This window comes from Athene noctua, chromosome 2, assembly GCF_965140245.1.
Source record: "Athene noctua chromosome 2, bAthNoc1.hap1.1, whole genome shotgun sequence".
Lineage (NCBI taxonomy): Eukaryota > Metazoa > Chordata > Aves > Strigiformes > Strigidae > Athene > Athene noctua.
The window spans coordinates 158,144,158-158,165,902 of record NC_134038.1 but is presented as its reverse complement, the minus strand read 5'-3'; the positions used below and the strand labels follow the sequence as shown (position 1 = coordinate 158,165,902).

Below are 21,745 nucleotides of genomic sequence, written 5' to 3'. Positions count from 1 at the left end.
AGACATGGGAAAAGGTGAGCTGGGCTGGAAACAGAATAATCCTGTGCATGCTGCATGCAAGCCTATATAGGCTGGGAAGCAACTGGCTGAGCACCTGCCCTGCTGAAAATTACCTTTCTCAAGAGCCATAAACCAAAAGATGCTGCAACAGTGACCAGAATCCATAGGATTGATAGTGTTCAAACCCCTTTAAAATCGCATGAAGACCAGAGTTTAACATACTTGTTTGTATTAGAGGTAAACAAACAGAAACTGGGCCTGACTGTATGTCACATAAATAATCTCTGGTCCACAGTGTCACATCTCTTCTTCCCTTGCTCTGACAAGCCACTTTTATTTAATCCTTACCAAGCCAAATCACCCTTTTACCTATGTGCCAAAAGCTGGCTAACTCCCCAGGACATGAATCCCGAATACAGCCTGCAGAGTTCCCCACTGCTGTTAAGACAGATACTGTTATTTGAATACTGAAAACAAGTCGGCCAAACTGCTTCAAGTGATTTTTCTGCCATATTTCATCCATATTTGTACCTACTGCAGAGAGCTGTTCTGCAACCGTGCCTGCACAAAACACATCTGGAGTATGAGATTCTCTTAGCTTTGTCTTACAGCAACTTAGCAAGACACCATGACCTCTCAATAAGAAGTTTATAGTCGAACAGTTCAGACAATTCTTAAATGCCAGGGGACTTACGATACTACCTGTGAAACTCTGCTTCTATCACCTCAACGACTGTGTCAGGCCCTGGATCAAATCCTAAGCAGGAATGCCACTCCCCCCTTGGATTTCCCATTGCATGTGGCTGATTTACCCCTAACTGAGAAGTTCCCATCTCACAACATTAATGTCTTTGACATGTGACACCAAACCCACATGAAGGTTCACAATGAGTATATATGCTGTGTCATACTTCACTCCTGGGCTAGTACCTTGTTGTCCAATGCTGTAATCTCCTGTTGGTTAGCTGTTGAGAGAAGAAAACTACTCATCTGTCCCTTTAATGGGTCTTCAACTTCTACATCTATGTCGTAACAAGCTGTCTTCTTCTGATCGTTGGGGTCAACACTATGGAGAGTATAACAGAAGAACATGAGAACTGCCATAATGAATCAGAATAAATATCCTTCCAGCCCAGAATACAGACTTTAATAAAGCCTGTTGCAGATGTTATGAGAAGAATTTAAGAACAGGGTATCTTTATATATTTGTATATCCTAGCATATACCCTCATCTTTCATCCGCAGAATTCAGCAACTTTTGAGCTGGAGCTTTTGTACAGACGTCAACTTTAACAGTTACTAATGGACATAGTCTTCATTAAACTGTCTAACATCTTCCTGAGACCTAGCATCCAAAGCAGTCCCCAATGGTAGATACCACACTAGTATGGTCTCTCCTCCACTGCATCTTTTTTGAGATAGGGTAAGTAAAACTGTACACTACCATTCTGGATGTGAGCACATACGACATGTTATTTGGTTCTTGGTTCCTTCTTTAATAATTCCTAGCATTGTAATTGTTTTGGCAGCTATGCATGATTCCCAGCTACTTCTTCAGGGGTAGCAGTGAGCTTGGAGACCACCATTTTGTCCGTAAAGTTGCCTGCTTAATTCTTCAAAGAATATAGCCAGTCGTGCCTTCCTGTTACAGAAGCTATATTGACTCTTCCCCAATACATCACATCTGTTAATGCCATTCTCTACCACAGTTGGTACCAATTGGCTTCCAATACCCAGGACTGGTCCCGGTATGTTTTTGGCATCACATTAACTATAACTCCTCTGGTACTGAAGGAGATTTCAGTAATAGTTAACACATTGTATGGAATCATTTAGGCTGGAAAAGACCCTTAAGATCATTGAGTCCGACCATTAACCTAAGATTGCCAAGTCTGCCACTAAACCACATCTCTAAGTGCCATGTCTACATGTCTTTTAAATACCTCCACAGATGGTGACTCAACCCCTTCCCTGGGCAGCCTGTTCCAGTGCTTGATAATCCTTTCAGTGAAGGAATTTTTCCTAATATCCAACCTAAACTGGCCCAGGTACGACTTGAGGCCATTTCCTCTTGTCCTACCACATGTTACTTGGTAGAAGAGACTGACCCCAACCTCACTACAACCTCCTTTCAGGTAGTTGTAGAGAGCCACGAGGTGGCTCAGCTTCTTTTTCTCCAGCCTAAACGACCCCAGTTCCCTTAGCTGATCCTCACAAGACTTGTCCTCTAGACTTTTCACTGGGTTCATTGCCCTTCTCTGGACATGCTCCAGCACCTCAATGTCTTTCTTGTAGTGAGGGGCCCAAAACTGAACACAGTAGAACACAGAGGTGCAGCCTCACCAGTGCCGAGTACAAAGGTACAGCAGTTGGTAGTTATGCAATTTAATGACAGTCCTGCATTAAAAAACATTTACAACTCCTCATTTAGTGTGTGTTAATTTTATTTCTATTTGATACCTTGGTGTGAAAAAGTTTTTCAGACTCTTTCCACCTGCCCTCCAAACACCATACTGCACAGGTATGGGACCTTCCCTAATCTCTAAAGTTAACATTGATTAAAATAATTTATTTTCTTATCTGACTTCAAGCAGCTGATTGTCTTCCAAGAACAGGTTTTTTAAGCCTTATTAATTTCTCAGTTTCAAGAGTAGGCTTCCTACTTCCAATATATTTCAAACAATCTTACTTTTCCATCTTTAACAAGCTAAATATCAGTATTATTCTTTGGCTTGTCCTATCCTAAATTTGTATTTGATTTGTTGGGGTTTAGATTTCACACTTACTTTAGACTAAAGTTTCTTAGCAAGAAAACAGTTTTTCAGACCCATAGATCAGACTTTAGTTATTGTCACTCGTAATATAAAAATGCTGACTTCAGAACACTATTTTTGAAATGTCTAGGTTCTGTGCATCTGCTGTAGGTCATAAAAAAATTGGCTCAAGATCTAATTGAGCTTGTTAGATGTAGGGGAACAGAAGAATTTCCATGGATGGATTTGCAGTAGGAGTGTTCCAAGCAGGTGGACTGAGGTGATCCTTCCCTACCCTCAGCACTGGTGAGGCCACATCTGGAGTACCATGTTCAGTGCTGGGCTTCCCAGTACAAGAGAGAAACGGAGCTACTGGAGAGAGTTCTACAGAGGTCCATGAAGATGATTAGGGCACTGGAGCACCACACACATGAGAAAAGGCTGAGAGATCTGGGACTGTTCAGCCTAGAGAATAGGCTTGGTGGGGAGGTGGAGGGAACTTATCAGTACCTGAAAGGAGGGTTTAAAGAAGATGGAGCCAGGATCTTTTCAGTGGTACCCAGTGTCAGGACAAGAGGCAATGGGTGCAAGTTGAAACACAGGAGGCTCTGTCTGACCACCAGGAATCACTTTTTTACTTTAAAGGTGACCAAGCACTGGCACAGGTTTCTTGGAGAGGCTGTGGAGTCTCCCACACTGCAGATATTCACAAGGCATCTGGACACATTCCTGGCCCACTGGCTACAGGTGGCTCTGCTTAAGCCAGGGAGGGCTTTTGACCAGATGATCTTCAGAGGTCACTTCCAACCTCTACCATTCTGAGATTCTGTGATGCTGTGACCTTCTGCTAATGAATCATCAGTAGAAGGAAGACTACAGAAAACCTGGGTCTGGGTTTGGTCCTGCTGCTCATGTCAAAAGCCACAGAGAAGGCCAAGGCACCTGGTGTTCTTTGCTCCTGTTTCACCGAGTAAGTCCTGTCCTCACGCCTCCCAGGTCCCCAGGCCAACGTCAGAGCCAGGGCAGCACGGCTGTTCAGAGGGACCTTGACAGGCTGCAGAAACAGGACGGCAGCTCAACGTTGTAGAGTTCATCAAAGGCAAATAGAGAGTCCTGCTCCTGGCACAGAATGATACCCTGCAGTGGCATGGGTGGGCATCAACTGAGTGGAAAGCAGTTTTGCAGGAGAGGAGCTGGGGATCCTCATGGACAACAAGCAGAGCATGAGTCTGTGAGGTAAGCCAGCCGTGACAAAGGTAAGCTGCAAAACGGGCTGGATTAGCAGAAGTGTTGCCCTCAAGTCAAGGAAAGAGGCTGTTCTTGCTACGCCACACTTGTGAAGCTGCGTCTGGACTTGTGGGCACCGGACCACAAAGATGGGACATTCTGGAGTGAGGCCCACAGAGGACCACCAGGATGTCGGGGGGCTGGAGAACAGGCCTGCCAGGAGAAGCTGCAAGAGCCCCGTTTGTCCAGCCTTGAGAACACAAGGGGAAAGGGAGATGCTGTTGGTGAGTGCAACTGCCGTAGGAGATGGTGAAGAAAGGGCAGAGCCAGCCTCCTCTTGGAGGTGCCCAACGGTAGGATGAGAGGCAACATTAACTCACTGCAGCACTGGCAATTGACTCAGTATAAGGAACTCTTGGGGTTTTTTAAATCATGGTGATAGTCAAAAGGAGGAAATCAAGAAATAATCTATTTGCAATAGGAGCATATTGGAGAGCTATGTTTTGTAGTCTACTTATGTAATGTTAATATTGTGGGAGATGGCTTGCTTCTTTGCAGAAATGGGAAATCCCACAGATGTTTCTCTTCATACCTCTGATTTTAGGTGTGTCAGCTGCAAAAAGGAGTGCAACTCAAGAAAACCTCCAGATCCAGCTTGAGCTCAGGTAAGAAGATTTGACTTCTACCAGTTTTAAATCTGGTACATTTGGTATCGCAGAAATCAGAAACTATTATACACTCTGTATTTTTTAATTGCATTCTGCATTCTCTCTGAGTCTACCTAATATATAAAATATTTACCAAGATTAGAGGCTTCCTGTTCATCACTATTTCATTTCCAGTTCAACCCCACTGCCTTTTTTGTTTTATTTTTCAAAAGGGGGAGGTGGTTCATGTCTAAAGAGTGGTTCTAAAATGCTATTATTTCTAGAACAAGTTTAGTATACTTCAGATTTTAGTCTCTGTGCACATGCTCTAAAACTAGAATGAATAATTGTGATCTAGCTGACCTTCTTGTAAAAGACAGGCCAGAGGATTTATCTGAATTAAAAGCACATTTATTTAAAATCACTAGGGGTGAAAAATTCCCTGTAGCAGTGTGCTTGTTTTGGCTGAGATAGAGTTAACTTTCTTCATAGTATCCAGTATGATGGTATGTTTTGGATTTGTGCTGGAAACAGTGTTGATAACTCTGAGATGTTTTAGTTCTCACTGAGCAGTGCTTACACAGAGTCAAGGCCTTTTCTGCTTCTCACCCCACCCCACCAGCAAGCAGGCTGGGGGTGCATAAGATGCTGGGAGGGGACACAGCTGGGACAGCTGACCCCAACTGACCCAAGGGATACCCCACACCATATGACGTCACGCTCAGCAATAAACTGGGACTTGCTGGGCATCAGTTGGTTGGTTGTGAGCAATTGTTTTCATTTGCATCACTTGTCTTTCTTGGGTTTTATTTCTCTCCATATTTCTTTTCATTATAGGTTGTTGTTAATATTATTATTACTACTACTATTATTTCTATTATTACTATTATTATTTTATTTCAATTATTAAACTGTCTTTACTTCAACCCACAATTTTTCTCCCTTTTACCTTTCCGATTCTCTTCCCCCACTCCGCTGGGGGTCAGTGAGTGAGCGGCTGTGTGGTGCTTAGTTACTGACTGGGGTTAGACCACGACAAGCAGCTGCAAAACTGTTTTGTTGGTTGACTACATTCACTTTTAAAAACTAAACACAGAAGGGCAGGACAGAGGGCCTGTAAGAGTCTGTTTAAAGCTCAGCTGGACTAGGCCTCTAAGCACGCTGATATAATTTGAACATGCTTTGAGTTGGGAGTGGGGAGCTCTAGATGATCACCTGTGATCCCTTCTACTGTACATTATTCTGTGATTTCATGAGTCTAAAAATTACTCACTTCCTTTAAATTCAGTGCCAGACTTCCAGATTTATTCTTGCTTAGCTTGAGACTGCAAAGCCGCTATTGCAAAGTATTCCCTATTGTCAGGAAGTTAATTCTTCCCCTTTCCACAGCATTATGTCAGAGCAGTGTAATGCTGTCAGGTGCTGTGTGGTGCACACCGTGTATCAGAGAATGGTAACACACAAGGTCCTGCTCTTTAGCTTGGATCTAACAAAAAAACATACTGCCTCCAGAACCTCTCTGCCATCGCTCTGCCCTTGGAAACATAACCATCAGTTTATTGTCATTTTTCTCCAAGACAATGACTATATATCTCCGAGACCTTCAGCTTTTTTTTGGTTAATCGAACAGGTCACTGAGCTGTCTTCAATGACAGTATATATACAGCTATCAATCTGCATGGTAGCAAAGCTGCTTTTTGATTACTCTGTTTTATATATTCAAATGAATCGAAAAGCAAATTTTATTTCTATAACTTATGTAGTAAACTTTGTGCCATATATATTACAAATTTAAAATAAAGAAGCCAATATTAAGCATATTCAGAAATACTTGTTGCCAGTATTCTATAGGAAATCAAATCACTACACTCAAATTAACAATAATGTTTAAATACCAAATTCAGAGTTTTGACCAAGACCACAGAGGAACTTGGGAAAGAGTAGAGTATCTTAACAGCAAGATTGCAATCCCCAAAAGTCTCTTTATCCTCCTCCCCCCTACACACAGTTCTCCTTTAAATATGGCATGTGCTGGAAGTACCCTAGATAGCTGAAAGTTGTATTTCATCTACTATGCCAGAAATACAGCTGTTTTGACAAGGATGCCAGAAGCTCAGTATCTTGGTCACAATGACCTCCTCTGAATCTAGACATTCTTTACCATAAATCTCTTGAAATCTCTGACTATTTGGCTTTCTTAGAATAAGACTATTGCCCAAACAGCTGACCCAATCCCAACAAAGCATGCATGGACTGGCCACTGTATCTGAAACTGTAATACTGTTGTACATTTTACATAATAACTCAGTGATTAGAATGATTGTCCATGATGTACAGTATCTTATTTCAACTCATTTTTTTCCCTTCTAAATTGATTCAAACTCTAATTCCTTTCTCCTTGCGAAAGAAACCTGACTAACTCCCTCAGTGGTATTTTAGTAGGGATAAAAATAAGTTGTTTTGCATACTCCTAGAGAATTGGTGCCATACTACTGAAAATAATTCAAAATTATATAGACCAGAATGACACAGAGAATGAACAAACTCCAAGGTACTCACCTGGAAGTTATTAAAAATTGGATTCTGGTCCCTGCTACTGTAGCCGTTTCTATATTTTATACAGTGAGTGGTTTGCACATGACAGTGCTGAGCTGACTGACCAGCTTACCTGATGATATGGTTTATCACTATAGGGTCTGGTGGCAGCAGCAGGTTAGTGAGCCTCTGAGGAATTTCAGAAAACTTTAGCCGTGGACAGTCAAAGATCTGGAATACAATAAAGCATGTTATCCTTGTCCAAAACCTAACTTGCAGTTAAATCGACAGTTCAAAAGGAAGGTGATTTTGAAAGCTATAAATCTGGCTCCCTGCACAGAATAAATTTTTCGTCACTTCTGTCCCTGCAAATTGCTGCTGTACTTAACAATCTGGGCTAGCTGACAGATGCAGCAGATGATGACAATTTTAGGTGTCCCACTTTTGGTTTAGCTGCTGAAGGGCTCAGGCCACTTTAATGGATCATCAGGATCAACTGTATCAGTAATGGGAGAGAAGTGAACATTCCTCTCACTGAGGGTCAGCATATCATAAAGAAAACTTTTTATTTTTTTTAACCAGAGGAAATATAAAACAGTCTGCTTTTTTCTTCCAAGGTATGTTTCCTGCAATATTTTGTGCTAAAGAAAAATACAAGAAAACATTTGTGGATTTTAAAACCATTTGCAATTTTTTTTTCTTCCAAGATTAAGGAAAACAAAAAAAGTCAACATGGTTTTACTTATTTTTAATCAAAACCTAAACAGCCTCTTGGAAGGGATCCACTCCTTTCCAATCAGCATCTTATGGTTACCTTCTCTTTACTACGGTCCAGAAGCTAAGTATGTGTTGAATTCAGAAAAAAACACCAACCTTTTGAAAAGATCAAAATCTTATTTTTTTGAAATTTTCTGTGAGTAATTGCCATGCATTTCCATGAATCTAGGACCACTCCTTAAACCTGGAGCTTTCAGAAATATAGTTATTACAGTCTTTTTTTTTCCTACTGGGATTTCTAATACTCTGAATAGGTAAGTAGGCTTTTCTCTAAAGATACTCCATTTAAAGTGACTTAAAAAAACCCCAAACTATCTATATATTAACATTTCCTTTAAAATGTGCCATTACGTGGAGGTAATTTGTAAAAATATTGAGGCCTATGCAAATGCAAATGCTTCCTAGGGAAACTATTTCCACCTGATAGATGAGAGATACTACTTGTAGTAGTGTATCTATAAACAGAAGAATGCTTTGCAGCTCTACAGACCAAGGATGCAGGCAGGGTTGAAAAGAATGGACTATCAGGTTGTAGGATGGACATACAAAGTCAGACTGTTCAACTAGGATGCTGTGGTTCCTCAGACAATCACCTGAAATCCATCATTTTCTGGAGTAAGGGAATTTGATAGCAGAAATACCTAGAAGCCAGCTCTGGGTTTGAAATATCTTTGGACCTTTTTTCTTGCTTTTGCTTGTAACACAGTGGATTTCAAATTCCCCAGCTGACGTAAACAGTGTTTCTAAACAGAGAAGGACCCTTCTTCATCAGCTCTAAAATCTGTGTAATTTGCTGGACTTATCTGCATCCAGGATTTCAGCCAGCTAGTTTCTAAAGAGCAAGGAAGTAACCAAATTTACTGAGTCTGCAACTCACTCTTTATTTCAGTTCTGAATTCTGACACTTGACAGAAAAGACTGTGTAATTTCCACTCAAAATCTTTGCATACCAAACTCCATCCAATCTGCTGTCACCACTGTCTCAATGCTCATGTCAAACTCCTAACGTAGATGCACAAGAGACGAGAGCCTTAGGAAGGGAAAAGGGAGCAAGGACACACAACAGTAATAGAAGGAGTGGGAACCTGGAAACTAGAGCTAGGTGGAATTTTCCTAAACCTTCTCACATTCCTACTTAACTGGAGTTAATGGTCTAAACTTAGAACCACTGGCTCTGAAAGCCTACAAGCCTATAATAATTCTGCTGTGTGAAGTAACTCATTCAGTGATCATTTTTTAGTCTGCACTGTATTGTATCATTAAATATAACCACAAGCACACCAGCACAGGATTTAGAAAAGCTGGCATACCAAATGAGAAGACCAGTATCTACAAGGGAATGCTAGAGACACTGATGTTTTACGTACTGCTCCCCTAAGTGATCTGTGCACTTCCAGCTATGACCATGACTTTTTCCAGGAGTTACATGCCTAAAACTACATAGTCTACAGAAATATCATCAGACTGGAAGGCATTCCTAACCCAATTACTTTACCCTCCATATCTCAGTCTTAGAGTATTAGGGTGGAAACCAAAAAACTCATCATGAAACGTTTCATTTGATTTAAGGGGATTCATTTTCCTATATACTAACATCAGTTTTGAAAGCAACATTAGCTCCTTGGGACAATTTTGCCAGAGACTTAAGGAAAAATGGAAACACTCAAATCAATCCCATTTATGATTTAAATCTATGCAAGCACCGCATTCTTATGAAACTATTCCAGATTATCAAGCTCTTCAAGGGAGCGAGGTTCAGTCTTCTAGAAAAGGAATCTGCTACTTCTCAACTCTCTCATCTGACTAATCTAAGTGAGAAGGTTTACCATAAGTAAGGTATGAACTGCTGTACCGAATCAGACAAAGGACCTACACATCTACCACACTATCCTGCCCTCAACAGTAGCCAAACATGGATACTAAAGGAAAAATGTAAGAGTGGGAGAAATATGTACTAGTCCTTCCCCCAAAAAATCTCCCAGTCTCCACAGCTTTGCAATTATTTGGGATTTATAAGAGCTGAAGATTTTCTTTTCCCATTGGTTTGTCAATTTTGGAACCTATATACACTTTTAGCATTTGTAATGTCCTATTGCAAGGAGTTCCAAAGTTTAACTATGTTCAATTCCTTTTGTTTGTTTTTAATTTGCTACCTGCCAGTTTCAGTTGATAGCCTCTAATTATTTACCAAAACAAACAATAATTACTCCTCGTTCACCTTTTCCATTCTGCTCATGATTTTTCAATGTTTTTCACCTCTGCTTTTCCATTTCCTCTTCAGGATGGCACAAACAAAACTGAGTCTAAATTGGCTATAGATAAATAGAGAATGGTAATCAAATCATCTAAGCAACAGAGCGAACAGTTTTGTAATTTTGCCAGAAAATCTTACGTGGTGTAAAGATGTAATTTTTACTATATACGAAAAAGACTGCATGCTGTAATTCTCAAAAAAATCCAGAAAATAAACAAAAAGTGACTATATAATCCAGATCCCATGAATCTCACAAATATTTTGTTGTATTTTGTATTTTCAAATGTGGAAAAACCCAGTGCTGCCTTTAAGTTTATCTCAAGCATTGGTCACTTTAAACAGTTGTAGGGTAAATTAATAATAGAAAATAAAAGCTTAAAAAGAAAACTTGGACACAATTTTCATTGCATTATTTACTTTCAGTGCTCACTGAAACATTATTCATTTATTATAACTGCAAGTACTTTCCCTAAGTGGAAATATGTCACAAACGTAGTCTACCTCTGGGTACTTTCAAAATAAATCAGGTAAGCCTGGAGCTATGGAAAAACAAAGCCAATTAAAATAGTGACAGCTCAGATAACACTACCTTTACAAAATATTTACAGAGAAGGTGAAGATGCTTTTAAGTGGCCTTCTTGGTTGATTCTAGAGGTCATTGTGAAAGACAAAAAGTCTTAACATACTACTTTCAAAACATCATGCAGATCATTGAGGGTATTTTATAATCTGAAGCAGACTTAGGAAAAAATAGCTTTTCTAATTATATCTTCCATGCCTTCTGCCCTTCATAAACAGGGAAAGAGAAGGGAAGAAAACAGGTCTACATACGATTTGGCAATCAGAATCAGCAGATATTTCATGTTCCTTAGTACAAAATGATACATTGGGGGAAAAAAACAGCAAATCAGTACAGTGAAACAATTAGAGAAAGTCCTCCTTCCTGAAAAGGCCACAACTTATGTGGGAGTGCTGAAGCACCAGATGTGTTTTTTTGACAACACTGGCACATGGAGAGTGTGCTTATTATGTTAGTTGTAGTGACTCTTGAAAGCCATTCAGTACTGAAGATACTGCAAATCATTAAGGGAAAATATAAATCAGTCATTTTCACCCATCCAAAATTAGCAGATGAATATGATAGTTTGCCTCTGAAGAGCTACTGTGTCCAAAAAGGAGTTACCTGCTGAAAGTACTTGTCGCAGTTAATGTATTCCTTATCATGGGAGTCTTGCAGCTTATTTGTTTTGATGTACTGCCAGAGAGCCTGGATGATGGCTGATCGGGTCTGTGTGTGTATCCCCAGCAAACGGGCTAATCTTGGGTCCAGTTTAAACTGTGGAGGCTGTAACAGAGAGAGGAGATGGTGATGGCAATAGAGAGAAGTGCAGACAAATACACAGCTACGAAGTTTCAGCTTTAATTCTCGAGGGACTGTGTTCCTCAGAAGCATCCCATGCAGTGGCAGAGATTGCAAAAATACAAGGTGCTCAGATGTGTACCACTGTCGGTGCTCTGGAAGAACTATGCCTAGCGTTTGGAAAGAAGGAGGGACACTTTACATGTGCTGTGCACACAGACTATCTGTATCACATGCTTTAGATAATAACAACTTCCATGCAGACTCAGGAAAGAATTTTCCTTTTCAACACGGACGTATAATTTGACTTTAGGGAGTGGAGAAGAAAAAGAATGGTCCTTCCTCTGAACTACTGGAGGTTAACCACAAATAGAGAGAATGAAGTCATGATGATGCTTCTACTGCTGCTAGTAACTGCTCAGTTGCCTCACATCAACAAAGTACCTTGGAAGTCTGTTTTTCAGGCACATTCCCACCATTCTGCTGCATACCAGAAAATTTACCCAGCCACAACTAGTCAATGGAATATATTTCTTCTCTTGACCTCTGTGATACAACTCTTCAACTACCCTGTTCTGCATCTCTGGTAATATACAATCTTTGGACACTCTGGAATTTGGTGCCTCTTCCAAGTGTGTACCCATACTCAAGTTTAATATTTGCCACATTATTAGGCAAGGATTACTCTGTTGGGTGCCAGGACAGCCAATAACAAATCAAGACTTAAGTATAAGAGAACATCTATTTTAAAGCATAAATTTATAATAATGGTGAGCACAACAAACATCATTATATTGTCTTAATAATAAAGATTCTCACTGGCTATATCAGCATTTCAGTTAGCTTACACACTTCCTAAAATTAATAATATTTTCTCTCTGTTAACATAAAATGTCTTTATCCTTGATAGATATTTTTTGCATGAGGGGAAAGAGAATGACACAGAATGAGTTCTTTAAGTTATACAATCAAAATGTATCTGAGACTGAACTGCCATTGAAAAGGGAAACCTCATCTCCTCTCAGCAGTGCATTTTTATCAATTTTCTTAAGACAGCAACATTTCTTTCAGGGATGGTTTCAGTCAGATTACTGAGTTCCACAATGGCAAATCTCCATCATCTGTGCCAAGAGAATGGGGACTGTAGCAGTGCACACCCGTAACTGAAAGTGGTTTTTTTGAGCAGCTTAGCCTTACAAGAGGTTTCAACAGCAACAGTCTGAAACTGCCCAGAAACCTCTTTTATATTCTATCTCAAGGCAGTATAACCTAATTTTTGCCTATTGGTTTACTTGTTTCCTGTGACTGGGATCAGGGAATTGATTTGAAAGTAAGTTTTGTTAGCTTTCAAATGGATCAGTTCCCTGACTTGTTTGTGTTCAGCTCACAAATACTACTAGTACAACAGAACTAATACTGACAAAAGAGAGGAAACAGGAATGCCTAACAAGGCCTAAGAGTAAGGGCAAGTCTCACCCATGTAGGGCAGTGTTGTTTTATACCAGATTAGGGTGACAATGTAACCAAAACTTAACAAAACAGGAAAGCTGTGTGGTCTGCTCTGAAAAACAGGCTGCCACACCTACACAGCTAGTTCAGCTACCACTAGCAAAAACCACTCCTTTCAGTTTCTGTACAGGACCACACACATAACTCATGTGCAATGCATCTGTCTGTTCTCTAAGAAGCCTGAGGTGGAAATTCATATTCCTTCTGCAGGTGGGCAATAAAAATAGTAATTATCATAGTGCCAAGAACAATATTTTGCTAGACTGTAATAGCAACTTACTTGATGTGTCCCCTTTAAATTTTAAATAATCTGTCAGTTTGGACTATGGACTATGTTGCATTCTGAGTCCAAGTATATTGTTTTTTGATGTATGTGACAGGATGTATTTGTTAACAGAACAATGTCCCAGTGACTGTATTTTCCATGCCAAAAGCAGTGCACTGACCTGGTAGTCCAACATGAGGAGTAATGTGCAGCGCACGCTGACATCACCAGGTCTTTTCACCTGGAAGCCATCCGTTTCCTGGGTTGTGGGAGTTCTGTGCCACTGCCAAAGGAAAAAACAAGTAAAACAGTCTTTTTTACACTGATGTCCATGGAGGTGCATCTTGTACAATACACTATGCAAGAATAAGACAAGTACAAGCTTTCCGAAGACCTTGCAATTTAAAAAAAAACAAACAAACAAACCAAAACCACCCCAAATAATTACTTGCTCTGCCCTGACGATTCAGCTTTAATGCACAATCTGTTCTGCTGTTAGAATGCTTTACTTGTTAGGAAAAACATGCACAATTTTTTCATCATTTCATATATTCTGTTCTAAGATGTGCACTACAACACTACGTTTTTAGACTATAAAGATTCTGTTTAATAAATGCTCTTAAAATGAATGGAATTTTGAAAACTTGGAAAGTAACCTTAAATGAATGCAAGGTAACTAACACACAGTAGATAATGGGCACATAGCTGTTTATCTGTGCTAGTATCAGGTTTGTATGCAAAGGGTGCACGACCTTCTTACCTCCACAAGATGGTTGTCAGGTCCATAAAGATCTTTGTCCAGTTCAATAACCAAGCTCTTAAAAAAAGACGAAAACTTCCGTTTCTGTTTGCTGAGCTATACAGTCAGAAAAAAACAAATGTTTAAGGCTGAGTATGTTGACTTATGTTCTATGTTTCCTTCTCAGGCTTTTTCTTTCTCTTGAACATTAATACCTATATAGGCCACAACTGTGATCAATCTAATTGAGTTTTCCCTCTGACAAATGCAGGGCAAGACACAAAAAATCTCAACAGTGGTGGAACACTGCACACTGAAGGGAAGATTTCCCTGACTCTCAGTATTAATGGAAAGGACTGGCTCGTAATGTGAATGTGTCACCTGCTGGAGTGGGTCCAGAGGAGGCCATGAAAATGATCAGAGGGCTGGAGCACCCCCCTGTGAGGACAGGCTGAGAGAGTTGGGGTTGCTCAGCCTGGAGAAGAGAAGGCTCTGGGGAGACCTCAGAGCGGCCTCCCAGTAACTAAAGGGGCTACAGGAAAGGTGAGGAGAGACTTTTTACTAAGGCCCATAGTGACAGGACAAGGGGCAATGCTTTTAAACTGAAAGATGGTAGATTTAGATTAGATATAAGGAAGACTTTTTTTACAATGAGGGTGGTGAGACCCTGGCACAGGTTTCCCAGAGCAGCTGTGGCTGCCCCCTCCCTGGCAGGGTTCAGGCCAGGTTGGACGGGGCTTTGGGCAACCTGGTCTAGTGGAAGGTGTCCCTGCCCAGGGCAGGGGGCTTGGAACTAGATGGTCTTTAAGGTCCCTTCCAACCCAAACCAGTCTATCATTCTAAAGCCACTGCATACCTTTTATTTTATAGCTTTGTTGTTTGATGAATAATAATTTCTTGTTCTGATTTATCATGACAATAAATCTATGTAAAAGTATTTTCTCTTACATTTTGCATTTCCATTTAATTATTGGTATTTGCTGTTTACTACACTGCTCATACTGTCAAAAACTGGGAGGTCTATATTCAGATAATCTGACTTCCCGATTCTTTTCTATTCTTTCAGTTTCTATTCTATTTACATAGAAAGAGTCCACAGGATTTCAATGAATTTCTTATTTAACGCAGATAATCTTGTAGAAATACATCATTTATGTATTTAATTATTTAAATCAACTTTTGATTTAAAATTTGCCAGTAATTGAGAAGCTATTATTTTCACTAAAGAATCTTTCTTTGTTAAAATATATGTTCTGATTTCTAAACTGAATTGGTCTAACTTCAATTTCTAGACGTTGCACTTTGTTACCCCTTCATCCCCCAGCAAGATTATGATTCTGATTCACGTAGTTATCTCCAGACAGACAGACATGCCTTGAAAGCCTTGCCCTCTCCATACATGCATGTTCTCCATCTGTTTATCAAACTCTTAGCTTGTCAAGCCTGTTCAAATAGGTGACACCTTTATTAGGAAAGTCCAGTCTTCCCTGAGGAAAGCTAAATCCATCACTGAGGTTTCTGAGGACTTCAAAATGATAAAAGTTTTCTTCCATTCTTGCTCTGACCATTCATCTATCCTCTTGTCCTCCCTAGGAATATGAACTACTCGCTTCTCCTTGTTATCTTACTCTTCACAGGATCAGTGCCTGCTGTAGGCCTGATTTATCACACCTCTCATGACCTGAACCCTGCCATAACTTTTAAGGGAATTGTCTCAGGCCTGTTCTCTTCACCTCCTCCTACCTGTCCTGTCCTCAGGTCTGCTCCATTTCCTGCTGCCCTCCCTGCGCCTCCTCAACATTACCATTATGGCCTTATCCCTCACTCTGGCTGGACACGGCACCTTCTCAGCATCAACAAGCCCATGTTGACATTCAGAGATGTCTTGTCTGAGTTGGTGTCTCCAGTAAAGTCCACCACCCCACAGGACAATCCCTAGGTCTTTGCCAGCCCCGGTGAAGCACAGGTAAATCATACGTCATCCAGGAGCTTCCCCTCCACTCGCAGCTCCCATGAAGCAATGCTGCCATCAGAGTCATCAGCGTCAGATTTTGCAGGATTAAATGTGTTGGAGATGTAAAGTCTCAGTTTCCGCTTTTGCTGTTATACAAATAGAGAAAAGAAAAGTACACATCCAGTTTAAGCCCAAGATGTGAGGAAGCCACAGAAAAGGCGATAGTTACACATTTAGTAGAGAATCTGCATGTTTAGTACAGTTGCACCAGGTCATACTAGAATTTAAGATTTGGTTATGTGTAAGAAAATACACTGAAGAGCTGAATCTGAAACTTCCTTTCAGAAACTATTGGCTATACAAGTAAGTGAAGAAAAACAGGAGGTTTCAGGGCCAGGCCCATGAGGCTATACATCCTGTACTTCTGGATTAGATATCTGAGAAATCATTGTAAGAAAAGCAAGATATTATGCCCTCCTGTCTAGATCCTAGCTAGATTGCTAAGACTCAGCTGCAAACCTCTTACTGCATGGATGTCTTTCATAGTTGTATCAGATCAGACTTGTAAATGGCAGTCACAAATACAGGTACTGCTGCAAATTACATGCCGGGTACATCTGTGATCATCTTCATTCTACCATCATGCAGGGCCTGGTCATAGTCTTCCTACAGACACACACCCAAACACCACCCCCACCCCCCCTGCTGCCTCTTTAACTGCCTTTCACCCTAATCAAACATCTTGCAGCTCCAACTTGCTGTGAGACCTGAGTGGAGGAAGGCACTGTGCTTCATCCCTAACCCAGGTGTTCCAGTGTGTGAGAGAGACAATCACGCCTACTTGTTGTCGTTTTTACAGGCTAAGGTTTCCCAACCACTGTACTGGCTTATGGCTATGTTATTTCTCAGTGCCCTTCTCTCCTGTACACCACATAGAAAACCTGGCCATTCACTCTGATGCACGGATTCCAGAAAAGATATTGACAAAAATTTCTTTGGGACTCTAATCTCAAGTGTCTGTTTATAACAGAATGACAAAAAGGCTACAGTTGGCAAGTTAATGCAGTCAAAACAACCTTCATACAACATAAGAAAGGAGTAGTCTTGTAAAACTTTCACACTCAAGCACACACATATAAGAGAGAAAGAAGTTATATGCATCAGGTCAGGAAACAAAAAATCTAATATGGCATAGAGGAATGTGGGAGGCAGAGAGGTATGGCTGAAGAGGAACGAGAAAATGCCTGCATTTTGCCGAATCTAGAGAAGACAGTGACAGAAAGGTCTGATGGAAATGGAGTGTCAATAGTATGCACTGACAGGGAACAGGATTTTCAAAAGTGCCAGGACTCCTGAAAATGACAGGTTGACACAGATAAGAACAGGCAGATAGGTAGAAAAATATTCCTGGAAATCCATATTCTTTCTCCATCCTTCCCTACAGGATTTCTGTTGTTGAAGTGCTCTTTCATTATATAAATTGGGGTATTTTAATGACCCAGAATCTTTATTTGGTGTGGAGGACTTGTGAAGGACTTCTCATTTCTAAATTCACAGGTCTTCAACTGAACTTGTACCTTTTATACACTATTCCTAAATTTTATCCCCACCTGCATTATTTGCAAAATGGTATCTATATATGTAAGCAGCTTTTACTTAATAGTTCCTCCTCAATACTGATATTTCAGGTTTATATCACTGATTCCATTTCCTTTTCTTCTGATTTCCAAAGACATTATTCTTCCTTTTGCCCTGGAAACTCCTTCTCTACTCATATCTCCCCATATCCAGGTAGGAACTATGTGTGTTTCCTCCAGAGTCTCACATTTCATCACTAAGATCATCCTCTGCAATAACATTCTTACTAAAATCTGAGTATTTCAGATGTCTTCCTTCCTTCTAGCTTTCAGGCTCTAGCTGCCCTGTACAGCCCACCTAAAACCAAGTCAGTAACAATGACTAACTCCACTGTGAAATACAAAATACCTCTCCTTGACACTTTCCACCATTTCCCTTTGCTAACCCCTTATCACTTTTCTTTCAAGTCATGCACAAGCCAGATGCAGCTTACATTTTAGAACTGGTCTCATGCTGGGCTCCCTATTCTTTTCCTGCTCTGTCAGACTCAGAGTGTGTATATCATCTGTTTGCTTCTCCTGCATCTCTTTCTTCAATTTACAGTGTTTTCTTCTACACAATGAATTATTCTTTCTCAAATTTAATCCTTTCCTCGCTGTAACTCCTATAAATCAGTCCACTTCTTCCACACTGTTATCAAAAAGGAACTGAGAATAATTATTAATTAAATCCTAAGTAATGGCTATCTCTAAAGTTTTCTTTTGTCCTACTTTCTACATATCTTGATTTTAGATCAAAAACCGTTTAGCCTTTGACTCCAACATGTTACAGACACTACTGATGACCTGTAAGTACTGTGGAATGCTGAGCCTTTAGTCTCTGCTAAGCAAAGACATTCTGTTCAACCAGCAAAATGTATAACCTGCACCAGGGGGGTTATCTTCAGAATGTGGCCCAAAGGTACTGAAAATTTGCAATACTATTAGGGCAGTGATTATCTCCCAGATGCAACCACAGAAAGATCCTTGCTTCTGACTCATCAGGAAATCAGTCAAATAGGGCAACTGCACAGCTGCGAGAGAACCTCAACACCAAATGGGCTTTAAATCTAAAAAAAAATCTTTATTAAAACACAAAGCAGAGTAAGGGAACACAGAGAAGGAAAACTCACATTTGCCAGATAAAATGGAATAAATAAACAAACAAACAAATGAATAAATAAATAAGGTTTTGTAAACCAAATTTTCTCTGCTCACATGTCCTTGAAAATGGTTCATTTCTTCAGGCTTGCTCTTACTCCAGCAACTCTGTGATTTCTGGGGTTGCAGAAAACTCTGTAGGGTCATTTCAGGGGAGACACAGAGAATCCTCTGTTTTTATTCCTTAAGATTCAACTGTGTTTGTGCTATTGCCTTCTCTCAGAAGACTCCAAATTTCTGCTTTTTCTTCCAGCTTCTTACTCAACGGTGACAGTCCCTCATCCTTTTTGCCTCACCGACTGCACTACCCTTGCACTCCAGCTGGCACAGTCTCCCGCTCTGAGGGTTCTACTAAGCCAAGTGTACCTTAGGACATGACAAACACTAGCCTTCCTTTCTACAGCTGAGCCACCACCCTTTAAAAAGAACCTACATAGCAAACAGATGTCAGTCATCACAGTTGTCATAACCAGTAACTCTAGACCTGACCTGCAGAGTGCCACAAGATCTGCCAAAGACGTTCTAATAAGGAGTCTAAAAAAATTGTACAAAAAGGCATTTGGCCATGAACACTTGAACGGCAAACATCTCCTCCCCTGTACAGCACCGTACTGACCCAGAAACATTCAAGCCTCCACAACTACCTTTCTGAAGCTGCTGCCAACATGTCCACCTCCTGTTTGTTCCTTATGAGTTGCTGCTCCATTTTTATCTTCTTTCTGCCCTTCCCAGAATTTCCACTACCACCTCTTCCTCACATATGTCCAGTGTTGCCAGCACCACTGGGCTCCTCATAAAAGCTATCTGGGAACAGCTCTGCTCAAGACATTCTGAGAGGCTGACTATCTTCCAGTTCCAGGAACTAGACAATGGCACTTGAACTTGTCCTACATACACTTACCACCAACAGTGGTAATACTGAGGAGTGATAATGAGCAGTGGCATTTAAAGAAAATGCATTTAGAAATCTACCAAAACATCAAAACCATAGCTCTACAAATGAACATTTTCTTTGGACCAGCAGGCTCCTTCTCCTCTACCATGATTTTTCTCCTGTCAGCTGTGAGACATTACCATCTCACCTGATGAAGCAAGATCCTGGCAGAGATCCAAGTGTACAGTCTGAAGGCCTCCTGTGCGTAACCTGTTCCTCAGTGAGTAACAACTTCAGCACTCTACAGTTATACTGCTATCATCATGATGTTCAGTCTTGGAAGATGTCAGCTCGGAGGTGATATAGATAGTCAAAACTGAGCTCAAGGAAGAAGAGCACCAAAATGGCACTGCCTGGGTTTTATAGCCACTATACAGACCATAGAGTGTCCTTGGCTGAAGACACACACCCAAAATCACTGCACTCAGTTCACTTATCAGTACTTCTGGGTTCCACAATAACATCATGTTCATATCCAGAAAGCTCTGAGAGTGAGGTATTCTTCCATCTCCAGTTGAGCAACTCCATTTCATCCAGGCAGGAAATTACAAAACATCACTTATGGGTAGCTTGTTTACTCTGCAGCTTAAATACAGCAGTGCAATGTATTTGGGCAAGAAGCCACTGCACTTGAATACATTCTGCAAATTTCTTAGCAACGCACATTATAGCACAGATCTAAAATCTATTCTTCTCTCTCTATGGTGGCTTCTCAGAGAAGAGAAAAGCAAGCAACCAAAATATGTGGCCTTGTTTTTTACTGAGGATTCTCAGTAACTTGGAGAAAAAAACTAAAGAGAAAACTTACAGCTCTAGAGCAAGAAGAAAGCATCACATTTCATCTCTTCAGACCCACTGAAACTTTATCACCCACAAACTCAAAGCTCAACCGGAGGGAACTTCAAGGAGACTTGATCAACATTGTGAATCAAATAACCTCTTGTCCAAAAAGCAAATGCTTAAATCTTTAAGTGTAAGATACACATCTTTAACATGCATCTTTGGTTTATCCTCAGTGAAATGGACTTGAAGTCACATTGAAAAGAAAAGCTTTCCCCAAAAAGCGCTGTATTTCACTTACAATTTCTCCTTGAGGAAAAGAAAAGGAAAAAAGAAGCATATGTGACAGAAGATTGGTCATGTCAGCGATGAACTACTGCAAAGGTCTCAGCTACAACAGCAGCACAAATGGTGGGAGAGCTCATGTGGAATGAAACAGATCTAAACAGGAGGCTGACATGAATGCTGGAGCAGCAGAACTACAGCTTTTTCTCTCTCTGAAATTCTTCAATGTCATCGTCACACAAATCAATACAGATTTAAGTTGAAGTAAGTGGGTGAAATGCTGGAAATCCTTCACATCCTTCACAAAACTACCTCTGGTTTATAGTGCCACTTTTTTTTTTTTTTTTTTTTCTAGTTTCCATTAGCATTAAATCCCTAAAAAGTCAAATCAGAAACTAAGCATCTGAAGATACCACAATCTGTGTGATAGCCCAAGGCAAATCTCCATCGACTGCTGAAATTAAAGTTTCCTTCAGTGAACTCTCAGGTAGGACACAATTCCAGGACACTTCCAGGGAAGTTGTACTTGGGATTTCAAACAAAGGAACTAAGTTATCAGCAGATAGTCTATTGCTGACTGAATCAAGGAGATCTGGCTGCTGATCCTATGATCCTTGTGTTAAGAGCTCTCTATGCACTCTTAAAGGTGGATTTCTATGTACCTCAACACAGCATAAAACCTCATGCATAAAGCATAGGAAAGATTAAAATCTGTATTTCTGTTTTTGCATTTAGAGTAATTGTTTCATGGTCTCACAAAAACCTTTTAGGAAGCAAAAAGAACACTGGAAGATAAAGTAGCATGGAGACTAGAAATCAGGAGACAAAAAGAACAATGACCATTAATAACAAGTGTTCAAGTCTGATCATTATAAAAGACTCAAATGAAACAGAGAGTGTCCATATCAGAACTGGAATATAGAGGTATCACTCACCCAGAGGAGCAGCA

At 40.4% G+C, this 21,745-nt stretch overlaps 1 protein-coding gene across 2 annotated transcripts in view; it reads right to left on the bottom strand.

Annotated features, from left to right (window-relative positions):
- SMARCD3 (SWI/SNF related BAF chromatin remodeling complex subunit D3) overlaps window positions 1–21,745 on the bottom strand; it is a 70,985-nt gene that overhangs the window by 8,965 nt on the left and 40,275 nt on the right. For both annotated transcript variants that reach the window (XM_074900862.1, XM_074900863.1), the window contains 6 exons: window positions 16,044–16,166; window positions 14,088–14,183; window positions 13,509–13,610; window positions 11,377–11,538; window positions 7,296–7,393; window positions 931–1,066 (listed from right to left, as the gene is read on the bottom strand). In XM_074900862.1, coding sequence (XP_074756963.1) covers window positions 931–1,066; window positions 7,296–7,393; window positions 11,377–11,538; window positions 13,509–13,610; window positions 14,088–14,183; window positions 16,044–16,166 — 717 coding nt within the window. The remainder of the gene's footprint in view (window positions 1–930; window positions 1,067–7,295; window positions 7,394–11,376; window positions 11,539–13,508; window positions 13,611–14,087; window positions 14,184–16,043; window positions 16,167–21,745) is intronic.